This window comes from Hippoglossus stenolepis, chromosome 2 (assembly GCF_022539355.2).
Source record: "Hippoglossus stenolepis isolate QCI-W04-F060 chromosome 2, HSTE1.2, whole genome shotgun sequence".
NCBI lineage: Eukaryota > Metazoa > Chordata > Actinopteri > Pleuronectiformes > Pleuronectidae > Hippoglossus > Hippoglossus stenolepis.
Window position 1 is genome coordinate 13,419,447 of NC_061484.1, and position 17,190 is coordinate 13,436,636.

The 17,190-nt window shown below is 41.1% G+C and overlaps 1 protein-coding gene across 1 annotated transcript; it reads right to left on the reverse strand.

Annotated features, from left to right (window-relative positions):
* Positions 1-657: 657 nt before the first annotated feature.
* LOC118122579 (mucolipin-1) lies at positions 658-15,712 on the reverse strand. Its single transcript, XM_035179385.2, has 14 exons — positions 15,541-15,712; positions 9,162-9,430; positions 8,631-8,798; positions 7,907-8,063; positions 7,205-7,286; positions 6,499-6,595; positions 5,814-5,913; positions 5,271-5,377; positions 4,850-4,999; positions 4,115-4,216; positions 3,862-3,984; positions 3,089-3,295; positions 2,742-2,872; positions 658-2,286 (listed from the first exon to the last, which is right to left on the reverse strand). The coding sequence occupies exons 1-14, from the start codon at positions 15,569-15,571 to the stop codon at positions 2,250-2,252; spliced, it is 1,761 nt and encodes a 586-aa protein (XP_035035276.2). The 5' UTR covers positions 15,572-15,712; the 3' UTR covers positions 658-2,249.
* Between the last annotated feature and the right edge of the window lie 1,478 nt (positions 15,713-17,190).

Sequence of the window (17,190 nt, forward strand, 5' to 3'; positions counted from 1 at the left end):
ATGTGAAACACAATGTGTGTCAGAAAGGTAAATAAAGACATATCTATGAGACGCTTTCATAGAACTATGAACTCCACCTTTGCTTGTCTCTCACACACTCCCACATGAACCATTGAGGCATCGTCGGAGCAGTGCATAATGTATGGTAATATTAGGTTAAGTGGGTGGAAAGCGAAGATGAGCTACATCAGCTGCCAAGCCTCACTCGAAAAAGCTCAATAAGCAGGAAATGAGCTCATCACATTGGTCGGCTCTGGAGAAAAAAAGGAATTTTAATTTCTCCTCGTCTGAGAGCTTTGTGCTGCAGCGTCTCAACTAAAACATGCAGGAGATTCACAACAGCTGTGTTTGACTGTGTCGGACCGAAGGATTTATTGGCAGAAATCAAGAATCGTAGTTTTTTCCTTTAAACTTTCAATGTGCCTTTTTTCCTCTGCCATCTTTTATCAAGAAGAGAAATAAACTTGTAGTCCTCTGATACAGTGTCCACACTCATGAACAACAAGCTCCCTCTTCTGATGAGTCAAAGGAACTGTGTTAGAATGAAACAAAATAATCTGTCCACAACCAGCTTAATTTTCAAAGATGATCAGGGAACATTTTCTCACTAGATTGGCAAGACACAAGGCCAAGAAGATGACTTCATATTTGCATTTCTCAGGTAAAAGGACTGTTTTTTTTAATAAAAACATGATGATCTTCAAACGTTAGGAAAGGAATATCAAGAAATACAAGTACATGCATGTAAAATCAACAATAAGTTAAGGCCATTGATATGTTTGGCACCGATTTTTCAATCTAAATCCCAAAATAAAATAAGTATAAACATGACAGTGTTTACTCATCAGACAGAATATGAGATGACAGAAAAACATTCTGTCACCTTAGACTCAAATTTACCTGCAACTGCTCGGATCAGAGATCATCTCAGACATACAAAACATATTCACGAATCCAGATTACGGGACTCCGGAAACTATTGTGCGTTTTATGCAGTATATAGACAGAGAAATGTAAAGTTATTCAAGCACTGGACTGCAGTTTCAGACAAGACATAACAATAAAAACTGCAAATAATGTGGCTACGGTATTATTGTAGAGAAACAAATATAGGTCTGCCATCATTATATCTTCTTGTTCTCAACCCTAAACCCGCTCCATTTTGTAAGGCATTTAAAAAAAATGTCTTCTCAAGATCATTAAAAAACAAACAAACAAAAGTCATATAAAAGTCTAACTTCTGAACTTTGGGCATCGTTAAAGAAACACACAGTGCATGCACATCGCCCTGGAGATTAGCTTTCCTCGTAGTAGCTGACCACAGACAATTTTAAGTGCTTCATTAGTGAGCGAGTGCATCCCATCGCATCGATCATTACTCTGACAAATGCAACTCAATCCACTATTGCAATCGAGTGTGGCAAACAAAACGAAACAAAAGATACACATTTGAAGGCAATGTGATGCTCGTGCAGTGGGACCGGAGCCAAAGCATCAGTTAGAAACGTTACACTCTGTGGGGAGCGAGCAAATCAAGTCAATTCAACACCTGAAACCTCGTTCTGTATTTCTGTTTGTGGTCCTGTCGTCCTCCCTGATTGTCTAAAAAAAGACAGCATACTAGAAGGTGGAATTCCTCCTCTCATTCTAGTAGTTTGCGCAGTAGATTCATGTTAACGCTATGTTATTATGAAATAAAGAGTGTGAGGTTGCTGGATATGTTTTGTGGGATGTACAAATGCCTCATTTTTAGAGCCCTGCCCTCAGGAGGTAACCAACTTTGAAATACTATAAAAGTGAAAAACACAAAAATTACAACACCATGTATGTACTTCTGCGAGTCCCCAACCTGTACCTGTTTAGTATCTCAACAGCCGTCCCTGCTTCTGGTTCAGCCTTGTGCATTTTTAAATACATAGGGGAGAAAAATACTGATTTGTTTGGAATACCAACAAGGATCAGAGAAATGTCTTTGTATTCATCAGCCATGATGCTGCTGAGTCTTCCTCTTCACACAGAGGAGGAGTCCTGTCCTTCATCAGCCTTCAGTCCATGGAAATGAAGACAGGCTAAATAAGAGGTCCAATAAAAAGACTGGTGTTATATATTCCTTGTACAGAGTGCTGGTCCAGCTGAAGGCAGTTCCTCCTTAAGAATTTGACCCAGACACAGTATGTTGGCGTCAGGAGTCTGTGCAATGTGTCCCTGTGGCCAGCAGGGGGCAGCTAGTGAGGTCACTGAGATCAACCTCAGTTCACCAGCAGGACGTCTTCATATGTCGTTGTTCTGTGGGGAAATCAAAGAAAGATGATGAATTTTCAAAAGTCATATATTCTTATTTAGAGTCACACAATTGTGGCAAATTAGAAAATGAGAAAAATTATGAAACAGGATGAAAATGAGAACAAATTTCTGATGTTCCCTCCACCTCAAACTATTATTAAAATTATGGGGTAATGTAAAACCCAGTGAATATGTATATATACATTTTTACATTTAAAAAAATTTAAAATTTCAAACTTAAAACTACATGTCTAGAAACAAGGCAGGTGTTGTCATCTGACACAACCAGGTAGCTCACATAATGTCTATTATAGCGTCTTTCCTCTGATGCTTGTGACTGTATTCAATTGGTCCTGCTGCAGAAATGTTTAGATCAAATTAGATTTAAAATAATTATTATTCAGGCTGCGTGGACCAATCATCTGTTGTGTCTCTGACGTGAGCCGTCTCCTCCTCACCTGTCGCAGCAGCAGAAGAAGGAGCACGGCGAGGTTTCCAGACCCCTGAACTTCCCAGAGCTCGGTGCGTCCGTACACTCTGCTATGAAAGCCTGTAGGTCCGTGATGTGGATGGGTTCATGGGTTTGGTGCTGTGGGAATTGATGAGAATACGTTATTATTTAAACCTTAGGGGCTTCTTTAAAAAAAAAAATCCTCTCAAGCACCTATGGGACAAAAATGTCCACTCCATGAAACTGCGATATAACACTACATTTATTAATATTATTTTTCACTTTCATTTACTTATTTTAACATCAGTTTTGGTCATTAATACCAAATATTCAATATTCATATTCATTTCCTACCTTAATGGTCTCGTAGGCTCCTGTGATGAGAGCAATGAACAGCGAAAGCACCATGTAGATGAAGAGCGAGATGAAGGTGTACAGGTAAACTTGGCTGAACAGCCACACCAGAGTGCTGCTCTCCTGCATCCCTGCGAACGTCACAAACATGTCGTCCCCGTTGATAAGGGAGAACAGGCATTCCGACACCATGGACAGGGAGCGGAACTGAGGGACAGAAAACAGACAGCGCCAATAAACCTCTGAAAACATTAGGAAATGACAAACTGAAATGTGCTAACATTGCTCTAAACTGAAGAAATCTCATTTCAGCAATTTGTTGCAAATAATACTCCAACTCAGCAATTCTACAGTGTGACAAAGACATGGTCTTGGTCCGGACTTTCAGGTGTGAAATAACTGAAATAAAAGATTTTAATACAGTACAAATCATGTGAGACAAATTACCATGCAGAAGTTGTGTGAAATAAGGTAAAGCCAATATGATTTTAAGAGGAATATGCATGTTTAAAGAAAATAAAAAAGGCTGTTATTGCTTTTGCTATGCCGCAAAAGCATAGCTGAACCTGTAAAATATGGTTTTATGTATGTCTGAATCTTACAAATCATGATACATTTAAATTTAATTTAAATCTTTAAAGACAGGTGATGAGCATTATTTGAGGTAAGCAAAGAGCTAAATGTGAATAGAAATGATACTTTAACATTCAACTCTGAAGAGGTTTTACTTCACCAAATAATAACATCACTGAGAGAGTTTCCGTGTTATTCACCTTGACATGGTACGGTCCCAGGACGATCCAGCCACAGAAGCAGTAGCCCAGATAGATGACGGCCACACAGAGGCAGAACCGAATCACGTTGGGCAACGCAACTCGAAGTGTGATGATCAGAATCTAAAGTTACATTGTGGGCGAGAGCAGGGACAATATATTAACTGAATATATTACAATACATCAAAAACATCATCAGAAATTAAATCAGCCGCAGCATGAGTTGATTTGCACCACATGTCCTGAGACTTACATTGTATTTCTGGAAGAACGTGAGGTAGCGAATGACTCCCACCCACACCAGGAGGGTGGAGGTCCCTAACAAGATGCCACAGAGGTCATAGGAGGACATATTCTGTCAGGAGGAAAGAGATGAGATCCATGACTTTATTTATATCATGGCCACCGAAAAAGAAATCAGCCTTTAAAGTGAATGCTCCTGTATTAAAATGTAGGTAAAGACAGCTACAGCTCAGCTACAGACTGGAGTCATATTTGTAAACACTAGCAAAATTCATAAAAATAAGGATGAATAGCTGCTCTCACTTATTTAAACCTGTAGCCTCTCATTTTTACTAATGGTAGGAAGAGGAATCTGGGTTAAATGGACTTCAACAGAGGAGCTAAATAACGTTATTTGGTGATGTTATTCAGTCACAATGAGAGCATTTCCTCAGCAAAGGAAATGTGACTCAGTGAGTCTTTGTCAGAGGAGAGAGGCAGCCAGTATATACAATTATTTGTATTTACAATCCCTCCAGTTCAATGTGTAAACTCACAACAAAATACTTTTAAAAATATGATTGTGTTATACATCCTTTGATTTGACAAGACGTTGATGCATCTAATATTCCAATATATATTGAACTAAATCATAAAAACTAGTTAAACATTATGATGATTCAGACCTTTGCTGAAGGACATTTTCTCTACCTGCACCTCTGAATTTGGACCGAATACCCCCGGTGTACTGGTTTGCAGGACATACCTTAGCCTCAATACCAACTTTGATGACACTCCCAGTGATGGTGAGGATGTCACTGATGATGAGGAGGATGTACCAGCCGTTAATGAACTCCAGCCGGTCTGCCCAGCCCACTTTACGATCCAGAGTCTCTTTAAAGAACTGCACAAACTCCTGGAAAACACACAGAGACGGTCAGAGGAATGAACCAAACCTGAAGAGCGAGGGATACATGCAGGGTAGGAGGTTTATTGACTGTACATTCATAAACATTAACTCCACGCATCAATTTGAAAATGACAAATCCTCGGTCTGCTAAAGGCCAGCATCCTCACCATCCAAAGCATGAATCTGCTTGGCCTGGGTTGATTTGACGCTCTCTTATTCAGAACTGTCATTCTGTTGTATGTTTTCCTCTCTTGTGACTGTAACAGACTTTCCTCACCTGCTGCAGCGTGATGCCTCGCAGTATGGAGCGTCCGCAGAGAAGCAGTGACACCATGCACACCAGAGCCACCACGATGTCAAAAGCTACACGAGAGTAGTTCGAAGCTGGTGTTTTAAGGGGAAGGAGGAGAAAAACAAACAGAACTGTTAGTGATCTTTCACCTCAAAATGGGGATGGTGCTGTACACCTCCATTGTCAAGTACTTCTGTATAAATAACTTAATGAATAGAAACTTCCTGTTGGTTGAGTAACTGTAACCTTTAACATCCTCATGATCCTCAACACAGTTTCAAACATTGACTGTACAAATATGGTGAAGCCAGAGCATCTTCGATACTACTACTTGCAGACTCTGGCTCCAAATGCGCGAAATGACGTGGAGACATGTCGTGCATCTTTATATACAGACTATGGCTTGAAACCGGTTTCTTCCCCTTGTACATTACTGCTGACATATTTCTATGACTTCTATGAGTCTCATGTCACATGCTGCTCTCTCCTCTGTCAGAGTCCCAACCCTCCTGTCAACTGGTGTCTCACCCTGTCCAGACACGCTCGGGTCTTTACACTCCTTAATCAATGCCTGATTTTCTAACCGGATCTTCACCTTGCCGCTGTGCGCCTTGTTGTCCAGAACAATCTGGAAGAGTGAGGAGACAACACATCAGTTCATTTCCCATGAAGCTGTACATATATTCTAGAAAATGAATGAATGTATAATCGAACAGAATGTGAAACAATTTGATTTGTTTAAGTAGTCAGATATATTGATGCTAATTGTCACTGACACAGAATCCTTCAGTTAAGATAAATTGGATCAGTGTTGAAGAAACCGCGATGTCTATACTAAACAATGTATAAAATGTAGTCCCTTTACTCTGTCAGTAGTTAACATAATAACTAGCACATGACCATATGGCCAAAGAAGTGACTCTCTATCGCAAAACCAAGGTCTTCAATAGAAAACTCTTACTCAGTCCCAATATATCAAATAGAATAAAATAATACACTCAAAATATTGTAACATAGCGAAGGTCAGGGCTGTCTTCTCACAACCCCTTCAAATAAATGCAGAAGGCAAGAATATATACTTTAAATATCCGTGTACTGTAAAAAATTAGATATCGTAAGACAATGCCCTTCACGGTGCTTGAACGAGGCAGCCTCTCAAATCAACCTGTAATCCATCAGCTTCGGATCAAGCCTTCGTAGGATTTGTTCTCACCATTATGTAAAAGGTGTAGCAGTCTGGGATCTCGTTGTTGATGATGGTCTGTATATTGATTGCCTTCAACTGGAACTCTATTGTGACATTAACGAGCCTTGAAAAAGAGAAAACAGACATTAAATAAATCATTTTATTTTAGTTCAGCTAAAATGAGAATATAAGTTTGAAGATACTAACACATTTTAAATTTCACAACTGGTAAAAGTCCCTTTCATTCAATTTTACCAAGTGCATTAGAAAAATAAAGACCCTCATGAACAGTATTGCTGTGTATTACAAGAGTGTAAGAGGTTGCTCAATAAGCAGGCATACCATTATTGTACCAGTGTTAAATGCAATGTAATGTATTTGTATTGGTTAATTCATTGAAGAAGGTTTTCAATTCCATATGTGGGTTTTATTCATAACTTGAAATATGCAGATAATAAAAGACTGTTTACGCGTTCAACAGGGAGATTTGTATGTTTCAGACAGAGGCAGATTACTGATCTTATTGATTGATGTTATGCAGCAAACTATGCAGACCTCTGTGTGTGTTTCTGTAAGTAAACCTGTGCAAGTGTCCCTGTACAGATGCTTGAATGTGCGTGTGCAGCAGAGATAAGTGACGTGTTGAATGTCATCATCCATTACTACAGAGATAATTTCAGCGGCGGAGGCCAAACAAGGAGAAGCCGAGGTCATGCAAACAATGAAGCCTTACTTGTGGAACTTGAGCGTAAAGTTCTTGTAGCTTCTGCTGAGCGAAGACGGAGGCACGGACAGAGGGTTCACACCTACACAGTCTGCAGAGGATAAAGAACAGGCAGAGAAGCGTCCTGCTGAGGTAATACTGGCTAGTGCTGAAGTTACAATCAGAGACAGGGAAAACATCTGAATTTCTGGTCTCTGGCAATTTCCAGTTTGCACACAGAGAAGACAAAATAAAAACATTATGAAATCTTGTCAGCAATATTAGACGTAACAGACAGAAATACAATGTGGCATAAGTTGGAGAAAGATTTAAACGTGATGTTATTTCCACTGCTGAACTCGCTTCCTCTTAGTTTGTTAATATCTGACTCAAACACATTATGAGGAAGTAAGAAACTCTGAGGGTATGCAACAACATTCATGACTGGAACTGTTTGACATTTTAAACTTCATATTAAAAACACATGCACAAACGCTGCCGGTGCACATGAACTCTCACATAAATGCTGTAACAAAGCTCATACTCATACATGCATATTATCATACACATCTCCTTTGTTGTGTATCTGCTACAGCTCCCACCACTTATCACAGAATCAACAGCTTGTCATGGACAAAGAAAGTTCACACATTAGCACAACACAGAGGCGAGAGCAGAGAGCTTCGAAACCCTGACCAATGCTAATCATGTGGTACAGTGTAGTTCATGTACCTGTGGAGATGTGTGGGTCTATAATAAAGGTGTCGTTGGCTGGGTCGATGCTTCCCTTCTTGTAGTACTGCTGGCAGAGGGAGAGCGCGCTGCCATTCACGCCAACATCGTACACGTATGCGTAGCGTCCCACTGTGGTCTCTGGTAAGGCCAGATACTGGAGGGACGAGGAGAGGAGAGTAATGAAGAAAAAAATCCTGTGGCTTCATGAATCTGCCTCATAAACACACAGAGTTGAGATGAAAAAGGACTTGAGGAAATATAACATAAAGAAGTGAACTTTCTGGTGAGAAGCTGAGATGAACTGCTAGTTCCATCGAATGCAGCAGCTCATCCAAAATGCAGCAGCTCGACTGGTCTTCAACCTACCTAAGTTCACTAATACCACACCCCTACTCCGCTCCCTTCACTGGTTACCAGTGGCTGCCCGTATCCACTTCAAGACACTAGTACTTGCGTACCGTGCTGCGAACAGATCGGGCCCAGCCTACATCCAGGAAATGGTTAAACCTTACACACCAGCCCGTCCACTCCGCTGTGCATTGGACAATCGCCCTGCTGCTCCCTCACTGCATGTGGTTTTATAAGGAAACATTTGGGCCTTGGTGAAGGTAAGGGCTCTACTGAGTGACTCTCTAGTTTCAAACTGAGAAATAAAAGTTGGAGCAGTGTTAATAAGTAGTTTCATATATTTAAGCAGCTTTCCATCTGTCTCAAGGCTTACCTGCTCCACGGCATAGAAGATGTGCTCATAGACATCGCTCTGCGTGTAAGCCGCAAAGGAGTCATCTGAGGACTCATCGTAGTCTTTGAGGAAGAGATGCTTGAAGGTCATCGTGTTCTCCTCCTTGAAGGTCGCCACCACCTGGTTACTGAGGCCAAATAGCACCAACTGCAGTGAAAAGGGGGGGGGGGACAAAGGGAGAGAGGCAAGACTGAGATATGTCACTTGGAGGACACAGGACAGAGGCAGCTGTGGCTCAGGAGTTAGAGCGGGCTGTCCTCTAACCAGAAATTTGGCAGTTCAATCCCTGTGTCCCCCATTCTGTGTGCCAAAGTGTCCTTGGGCAAGATACTGCACCCCAAATTGAACCCCTGACATCTGTGCCGGCAGTGTATGAATGAGGTGTATTAGAGAAAGTGCTGCACATAGATGCACTGTATGAATGTGTGTGTGAATGGGTGGATGGCAAAACTGTGCTATAAAGCACTTTGGACCGGTATACACTTTCACTAAATGTCTGGGATAACGTACCTGAGCTGTGACAATGATGATCTTGAGCAGCTGCAGGCCCAGCTTAAATGGCTTGCGGCCCTTGGCATGATATTTATCACAAGGACTCATGAAGAAGTATTTCAGCTTCCTGCGCAGGGCCTCCTCTCCCGGATCAGCCCCGATCCAATGACCTGCACTCGCCGCGGGGAACTGATGGTTGTTGCCATGACTGTTGCTCTGGTGCTCATGCTCGCCGCTGCTGTCCGTGGAGCCGTAGTGCTTCACCGAGCAGGACCGGCTTTTTTGCTCTGTAGGGGAAAAAAACGAGAGAATGTTTAATTTCTCAGTCGAGCTCATGAAACTTTTGATCTGTGAAGAAAGTACTGAATAAATGTATGATTACGATTTTTTAATCAGGTAAGTTTGGTTTTACTTCGTTATTTGCTGCTATAGAACAGAGTATATATATATATATATATATATATATATATATATATATATATATATAGGTTGAGACACTCAGGTTGAGACACTCATGTTCCCCACTGGATGATTCTTTGCCATCCCTTTGGCTTTTCATCTTTACACCAAGTCATAATTTAATTTAGCTCAATGATAAAGTTCATGATCAAAGAAGCGTATCAGCATTGTCAAAATAGAATAAAGTGATTAAACAAAAGACAAGAAGAAAGATTCCAAGAGACTACAGTTGTGACTATAACAACTGGCTCAGCATGAACTGAACTGAGTTTCCAAAGTGCTGAGCAGGAGTTGAGTCATTTCCTGAAAAACTTGACTCCACTCAACACCTCCTTCTCACTTCCAGCACCACATGTGCCAGAGTCTGAAGAGTCTGTCTTCAGCTTTCACTGTTTCACCTCAGTCTGACATCATCTCTTTGTCTCTCACTGTGTATGGCTTTACTTCTCTTTGACCCCTCTGGCACTTTGAGCATGTGCTCAACTCAGCTAAACATGTGATTTAACCCCTGTCACTCCAAAGCTAAAACTACAAGTGGGAATCAGTATGAAAAATGATCTGAAGTCAAGTTAAATTTTGAATGATAGGCATATGTATGTATTTCAACCAGTGGCAGTGAAAAGGAAAAAAATCTTTTTCCAAAGATCTGTTCTTATTTGGTCATTACCCCAGACGCTGAAGTGTTTCCTTATTGTGTTCTTGTGATTATTCAATGAGGAAGTGTGCCATTCCCGCACAAGTGACAATGATTGTCACAAGCCGGATTTTACTGAGTGAAACTCTGCACTGAGTCAATGACCCCACTTTGAGGGTATCGGTGTATGATGTATCCCATCACCAGCCTGTGATCGGATACAAAAACACACTATAACAACTATACTGGCCAGAGAACAAATAAGACTTTTGTGAATTATATTCAAAACTTTTTACATATCTTTTTGACAAAATTTGATTCAATTAAAAAAAGAGGACAATCTCTGGAGCCATTCTTTTGTTGTTTTTTTGCGGTGAATTCTTTGGACAATTTCCTTGCTGTATTCTCACATGGGCTCAGTCAGACATTCCCAGATGACCAGACTGGTCAATTTAACCTGGATTAAAATGTGTGACTAAGCTAACAGAGCGGGTGATTTATGGTTGGAAACAAAACAGGTCAGTGTGTCATGTCTCTGCAGGGATTGACCCTACCCAATAAGAAAACCACAAATCACAGGGTAGGCTATTCATCCTGTCACATGTTCTAGCTGGCTAGACCAGGAAGAACAAGGTCACTCAGTTTGTTCACTCACAATCAGCAAACAACTGAAAACCTGACATGGCTTATGATATTGGGCAGAGTTGAGGAACTTCTTTAAGTCTTACTATGTTGTCAAAGTCAGCATGGCATGTTCAGAGGAACCGCTGAGTCAGGATGACTCCAAACTCCAAACAAACTCAATAAGTCAGCAGAGCAAACCAACAGCTTAGCAGAGCTGTCCCATGGAAATGAGAAGTGAAACAGGAGGAACACTCCGCTGGCGTGCAGTATTAGTCAGCACCAACTGTAAACAGAGGAACCTTCTGCAGAAACACTACGGATTGGCACACTGGCAATCAAACAATAAAACAAATGGTGCTTGACAACTTTTCCTGTTTTTCAACATGGTGCAATACTTAGTCAATTTAGTTTGAGAGAGGACCAGTTCAGCAACTGTAACTAAAAGAGAGGAGTTCCTTATAGTTACATAAAAATCCACAACAAACATTTCTGATAACATTAGAGGAGTAATCAGTATTTTTTTGTTTGGAATCTTAACCTTCAAACTGTTTTACTCAAAACAGTTATCCAGTAATTCTGCTTCATGAGACAAGCTTATTATAGGGATGTGCAATGTGGCTAAAAATTACATCAAGATAAAAATGTTCTTAATAGTCTTAATAGTCAATTTTTCATTTATTTTAAATTTCAGATTCTTTAGATTCAAGTTATAACCTGAAAGTCTATGATAAAAAAAATTGTTTACCTGCACTAAACTGAATCCATATTTAAAAGAAATATGAACATGAACATCCCCACACACACACACACACACACACACACACACACACACACACACACACACACACACACACACACACACACACACACACACACACACACACACACACACACACACACACACACACACACACACACAGCTGCAGACACTACAGATGTGTAGTAGCTCTCTCTATGTTCAGACCACTTGGAGGATGTATGTGCAGTTGGTGCACTTGAAGAGTCACAACCAAGACTGGTGTTATACTTTCTGCCCCCGTGTCTATGCAAGGTCCGAGAGACACAAATGACATCATCAGCTGATTCTCATCATGTAGTAAAACACAAGCCTTAAGGTGATATGAATAACATCCAGTCAAACACTTGGCTTTGACAAAAATAGCCGAGAGCGACAGCATAGTAATTAACTCAGCTACAGCGGAGGCAGGTGAGGGGCCCTAGCTTCGACGGGGGTTGCGTGCGTTGGTGAGAAGAATGAAAACCAGCTAAAAGAATCCAACCACTTAACATTTCGTGTGGACAATAGCTGCAGAGACCAAGTGCACACATATCTCTGATCAGAGTGTGTCGAACGTCTCGGCAGATAGCAATCGGACAATCAAAAGTGGGTGCGAGCCGCCGTGTTTGACAGCGTCGCTCAAGCTTTATTAATCTCAGAAAATATCTGGCTCTTCCGGTTCACCACCGCCTGTGGAGAGTTGGCGGAAATACCGATGTAGCAAACTCTCTGTCAAACAAAATCTTTACGATAAAGGGGAATCTGTCAACAACTTGATATCAGTGCCTGGATCTAGTCTGGCAGTCCACAGCAGAAGGCCACCCACAGACAGACAGTCCCAAGTCACAGTCATACCCGAGCTGCAGGAAACGTCTTGAACACAAAAAAGATTATATACCGATAAATACGTTCTAGGTTATTTGTAGGTAGGAGGTGATAATTTTCATGAACAGCACATTTATGGCAGCAAAGTGTTTAAGTAGAAAGTAGAAAGGGGCGTCCACTAACCAGAACTCAGTAGACTATACATCTGGCAGGGTCCAACTGTGCCCTTAAATGTAGCAACAAATTTCACACTCAACTGTTTGAAAATTGAAATAAAATGCCTCTTGCGATGTTAAAAAAAGTGACAAAAGATTCCTGGATCCACATCAAATTGTAATTGGTTCCTCACCCATACCAAGGTTCATGGAAATGTGTTCAGTTTTTTGGGTAATCTTGCTCACAAGCAAACAAACAAACAGACAACAAAGTTCAGGGGGACCTTGACTTTAAAATCTCTCTTGTAATACGAATGTTACAGAGGCCGTGAATGAACTTTCACGTTCAAGTCAAATCCCTCACAGGGACACAGTCAAAATTCATCTACACCACAATCGCAAACCTGCAAAACACTGCAGACGCAACCATGCGTAAGACGAGCTTATGAAAGAGCTGTTATTATGCATGACAGAGTCAGGGCCTGTGGATGCACTTCAGGAGATTTGTCGGCGGGTGGGGGCTGATTTTGGTGGAGCAGCCTCTTATGGGGAGAGAGGCTTAACAACAGTCTCATTTAGACCAACAATTCACACAACCACTGCGACCTCTGAAATGAGGGCAAGGACTTGGATGTAGTAATTAAGTTCTACAATAAAGAGTAAAGTTCCGTCAAATGATTCTGAAATTCCAAACACTTTGTCAGTCACTGAAAAATGCCCATCAAAAGGTCAAAGAAACCAGAATGCATCTTGAGAGAAACATTTGTTAGAGAAATCTAATCCATTTAAGGGACATAGCATGCAAATTCCACTTTGTTAGTGCTTCTACAGGTTAATGTGGTATCTGGCATGTCTACCAACCCAAAAACTCTGGGAAAAAACACTCGCGTTTTGTTATAGTTCCTCTAAGTCAGAAACGTCATGCTTGGCGACTCGATTGCGCTTCCTGGGTATTGTGTCGTAACAAGGAACTGGAAGTCTCCTACATGGTCTTGGCCCACCCCCCCGTCCCCGTCCCCACACTCGTTACTTCCGTGTTTACACGGAGGCAGCGCAGCGCCGTTCCCAAGCACGCAGCGGGCTGTTCACACGGGCGAGCATTTCTCCGCTGGTCAGCTCGCGATTCACTCACATGTGGCATTTGTCTGGATCGTTGGGACCGGAGGCTGCAGCAGCTGCTGGAGCGACCGCCGCTCTCCGTGCGTGAGCTGGAATTTGTGTCAGCCACGCAGCAGTGTGGAGGACTTCGCAGTGTTCAGCCTACTGTACCCCGAACCCGACATTCAACGGGTACAACAACAAGCGGACAAAGCAGAATCGCGGGCTGACCTTATATATACAGTCTATGGGGCTGACCAGGCGAAAATGCTCGTCCCTGTGAACAGCCAGGCGGCTGCGCGCTGAGCAGCGGTCTTCCACACTGCCAGCTGTGTGGAAGACTCCGCAGTGTTCAGCTCTACTGTATGCCGGGTTACAGTAGTTCCCGGGTTACAGTAGTTGCCGTACGTTCCGCCGGTTACAGTAGTTCCGCCGGGTTACAGTAGTTCCGCAGTAGTTACGCCGGGGTACGGACGCGAAGTGCGCTGCGAGCAGCGCAGCGCCGTTCTCCAGCACGCAGCGCCTGGCTGTTCCACGGACGAGCATTTCTCCGCTGGTCAGCCCCATAGACTGTATATATAAGGTCAGCCCGCGATTCTGCTTTCTCCGCTTGTTGTTGTACCGTTGAATGTCGGGTTCGGGGTAAATGATGGTCTTCATAGCCCCCCACCTCTCTTTCTCTCTCTGTCTGTCTGCTTGTGTGCTTGTAGTGGATGGGCAGAGGGGACATTAATTATGTGATTGGGAAAATTAAAACTCCAGGACAACAAGGAATACAAGTATGGGATGCATATTTGATAATTTATATCATATAAAATATGTAATTTATATCGTTTAAAATCATGGGGGAGAGGGAGAGGGAGCTGGCTCATTAGCATTTAAAGGAACAGGCAGTCAAAACAGGTCACTCGGTGGAGGGCTGTTTTATACAGGTAAGGTGCTGTTTTATATGATCCTTGTGGTATTTTGACCAAAGTATGTTACAGACATTTCATTAAGACCCCAAGGAACCATATCAACTTGTGGTAAAAGGGCATGCTATGTCCCTTTAAGTTATACTGTGCAACCGGATCATAAAAAAACTTATATTGCATTTATTCTCTGTAAGTATTTGTTTTTGAATGGGTTAACCTGAGCCAGGCTATACAACAATGATAGCAATCATCACTTCCATGCAGGGTTAGAGTTGATAAGGTCCTGATGTATCACTTTCATTCATTCTAGCATCAATGCTTTCGCCACTGTGCGTTTCCGTTTTTTCTTTTTCTTTTTCTCAATTTGTCATTTACAGGACATAAACTACATTATTTTCATAATAATAAGTGTATGTTGCCCCTCTTGCCTCTGTATGATTGCTGCCATTGCAATATATACATTACTGTCCATAATAAAATTCAACAATCAGTATCAGGAAGAGTAGACATGTCTGACTTGGCAGGCTGACATTAAGTCCTATGAGGAAGGATTTGTAGCAGTAAAGTATAATTTAATACCAATCTCTCACTGGTATTTAATAGTTTTACTCGGTTGACAATCAACAGGTCATGTCCTTATAACTTCTCTGTTTTTGTGTCTGTGTGAAGACTTGACTTGTGGAGAGGAAAGAAAAACACCCGGGATTTAAACATAGGAGTCATCACAGAGACAGAAGTGCTTCGTGATACTGAAGCTCACAAACACACTGAGGTGACAATAATGTCTCAGATGAGCAACAACAACAACACGATCAAACAACAACAACTGTGTCTAATGAGCAACACAACAGTGTCTTCTTGTGTCCAGGCGACAGCGTTAGCTAAAGTGAAATGTTGAAATGTGGTTTACCTGGTGAGTCCTGGAGTCCTGTCGTAGCCATGAAGTCCACTTTTTAAAAGACAGATAAATAAGTAGATCGCAGCTGGAGCTAAAATCAGCTGTTGTCACTGTGTGTGCGGTGAGTGTGTTCGAGAGCGTCACAGTGGAGCAGCGGCCTGTCCGCAGCGCTGTCACAGCCTGACTTCCGCCTGCGTCATGTGACTGACACCACGTGACCAGAGCAGCCAGCGATCACACCAGATTCACCAGAAGCCTGAAGCGACTCTGCTTTGTCCTCACAGTCCCATCTATAGGCAGGATATACACATTATTACACACTTACAGGTGTATATAAGTTCATTTTAATCTGTGTATTAATCTACAGAATTGGTCAGTAATTATAAACTCTTATAAGATGTATTTTACATTATTGAAACATTAATACTGCAGACTCCACGCATGAGTGTCCACATAAAGAGGAGTTTTACACAAATAGTGTAAAACTATTGAATAAAAAAAAAAATGAATAAACACTTATATCTATATCTATATCTATATATATATATAAATATATATCATTATATCTTTAAAATAAGCAATAAACCATTTGTTAAATGATTGCTTAAAAAGTCTGAACGGTGGGACTTAAAGTGAAGTGATGCAACCAAACCAAACACGTGAATTTAGGAAGATCTTCTTAGCAACAGTTGAATCACATGAAAAAATAATGAAGAAAAAAAAGATCTTGATGTCGTTTTCACAGCTCATTGACTAATAACAAAACAGATGACAAACAGACATGAAGGAAATCTTCAGCCATGTAGCAAATATCTCTGAACTGAGCGTGTGCTAGAAATGCACATTTCAACACACCTCACACCATTTCAGTATTGTTCAGTGGTTCTCAATGTTTTGCACATCAAGGACCCCCAAACTGACACAAATTAGATCACAGACCCCCATTTAACAAGACTTTTATTGCAGGATATATAATAGTTCAACATTCTGTCAGTGTGTTACTAATAGATGACATTATAGTGAAAATGAATGATTTCCCTTTTTGTCAGGGACACCACCTCCAGGACCCCGGACCCCACTTTGAGAACACCTGATACAGGGGATTTGTTACTCTGAGCTGAGTCTGAATATGTTTGGAGATGTGATTTTTTCGAACTATGTGCTTATACTATGAAAAAGGCCTTATTTTATGTACATTTAGTCAATTTATTAATTTAGATTTCTTTATTCATTTGTTAACTTACCATTGCAGTTCGAAATATGTTTATACTATTTTATGTAATGCCAACTATTATTCCTATGGTTCTAAATAAAGTTATGAAAAACTGTCCGATGGTTCAAGCATGACCGCATTAAGCTGACAGTTTCAATATTTTTAGAATATGACTCAAATGGATGTTTTGGGGCCAAGATGATATTAGGGAGTAAAAAAATTGCCAATACCAATATATTGGCTGATATATAAAGAAAAATCATTGACAAATATTCCCAAAATGGCATTAGCTACATTGCAGTATCGGATTCACACTGAGGAAAATAACATTCTGAGATTTTGAGAATAAAGTCCTAATTTAACGAGAAAGAAGTCATTAAATAACAAGAATAAAGTCATTATCTTATATAATTTTATTAGAATAAAACAAAATTGGGGGGGGGGGGGAA

Bases quoted from the DNA above. Each gene is read 5' to 3' on its own strand.
- LOC118122579 (XM_035179385.2), bottom strand. From the start codon at position 15,571: ATGGCTACGACAGGACTCCAGGACTCACCAG. The intron at 7,287-7,906 runs GTACATGAACTA...TATCCTCTGCAG, and splicing joins AGACCCACACATCTCCACAG to ACTGTGTAGGTGTGAACCCT. The intron at 6,596-7,204 runs GTAAGGCTTCAT...CTCTTTTTCAAG, and splicing joins TTTACGCTCAAGTTCCACAA to GCTCGTTAATGTCACAATAG.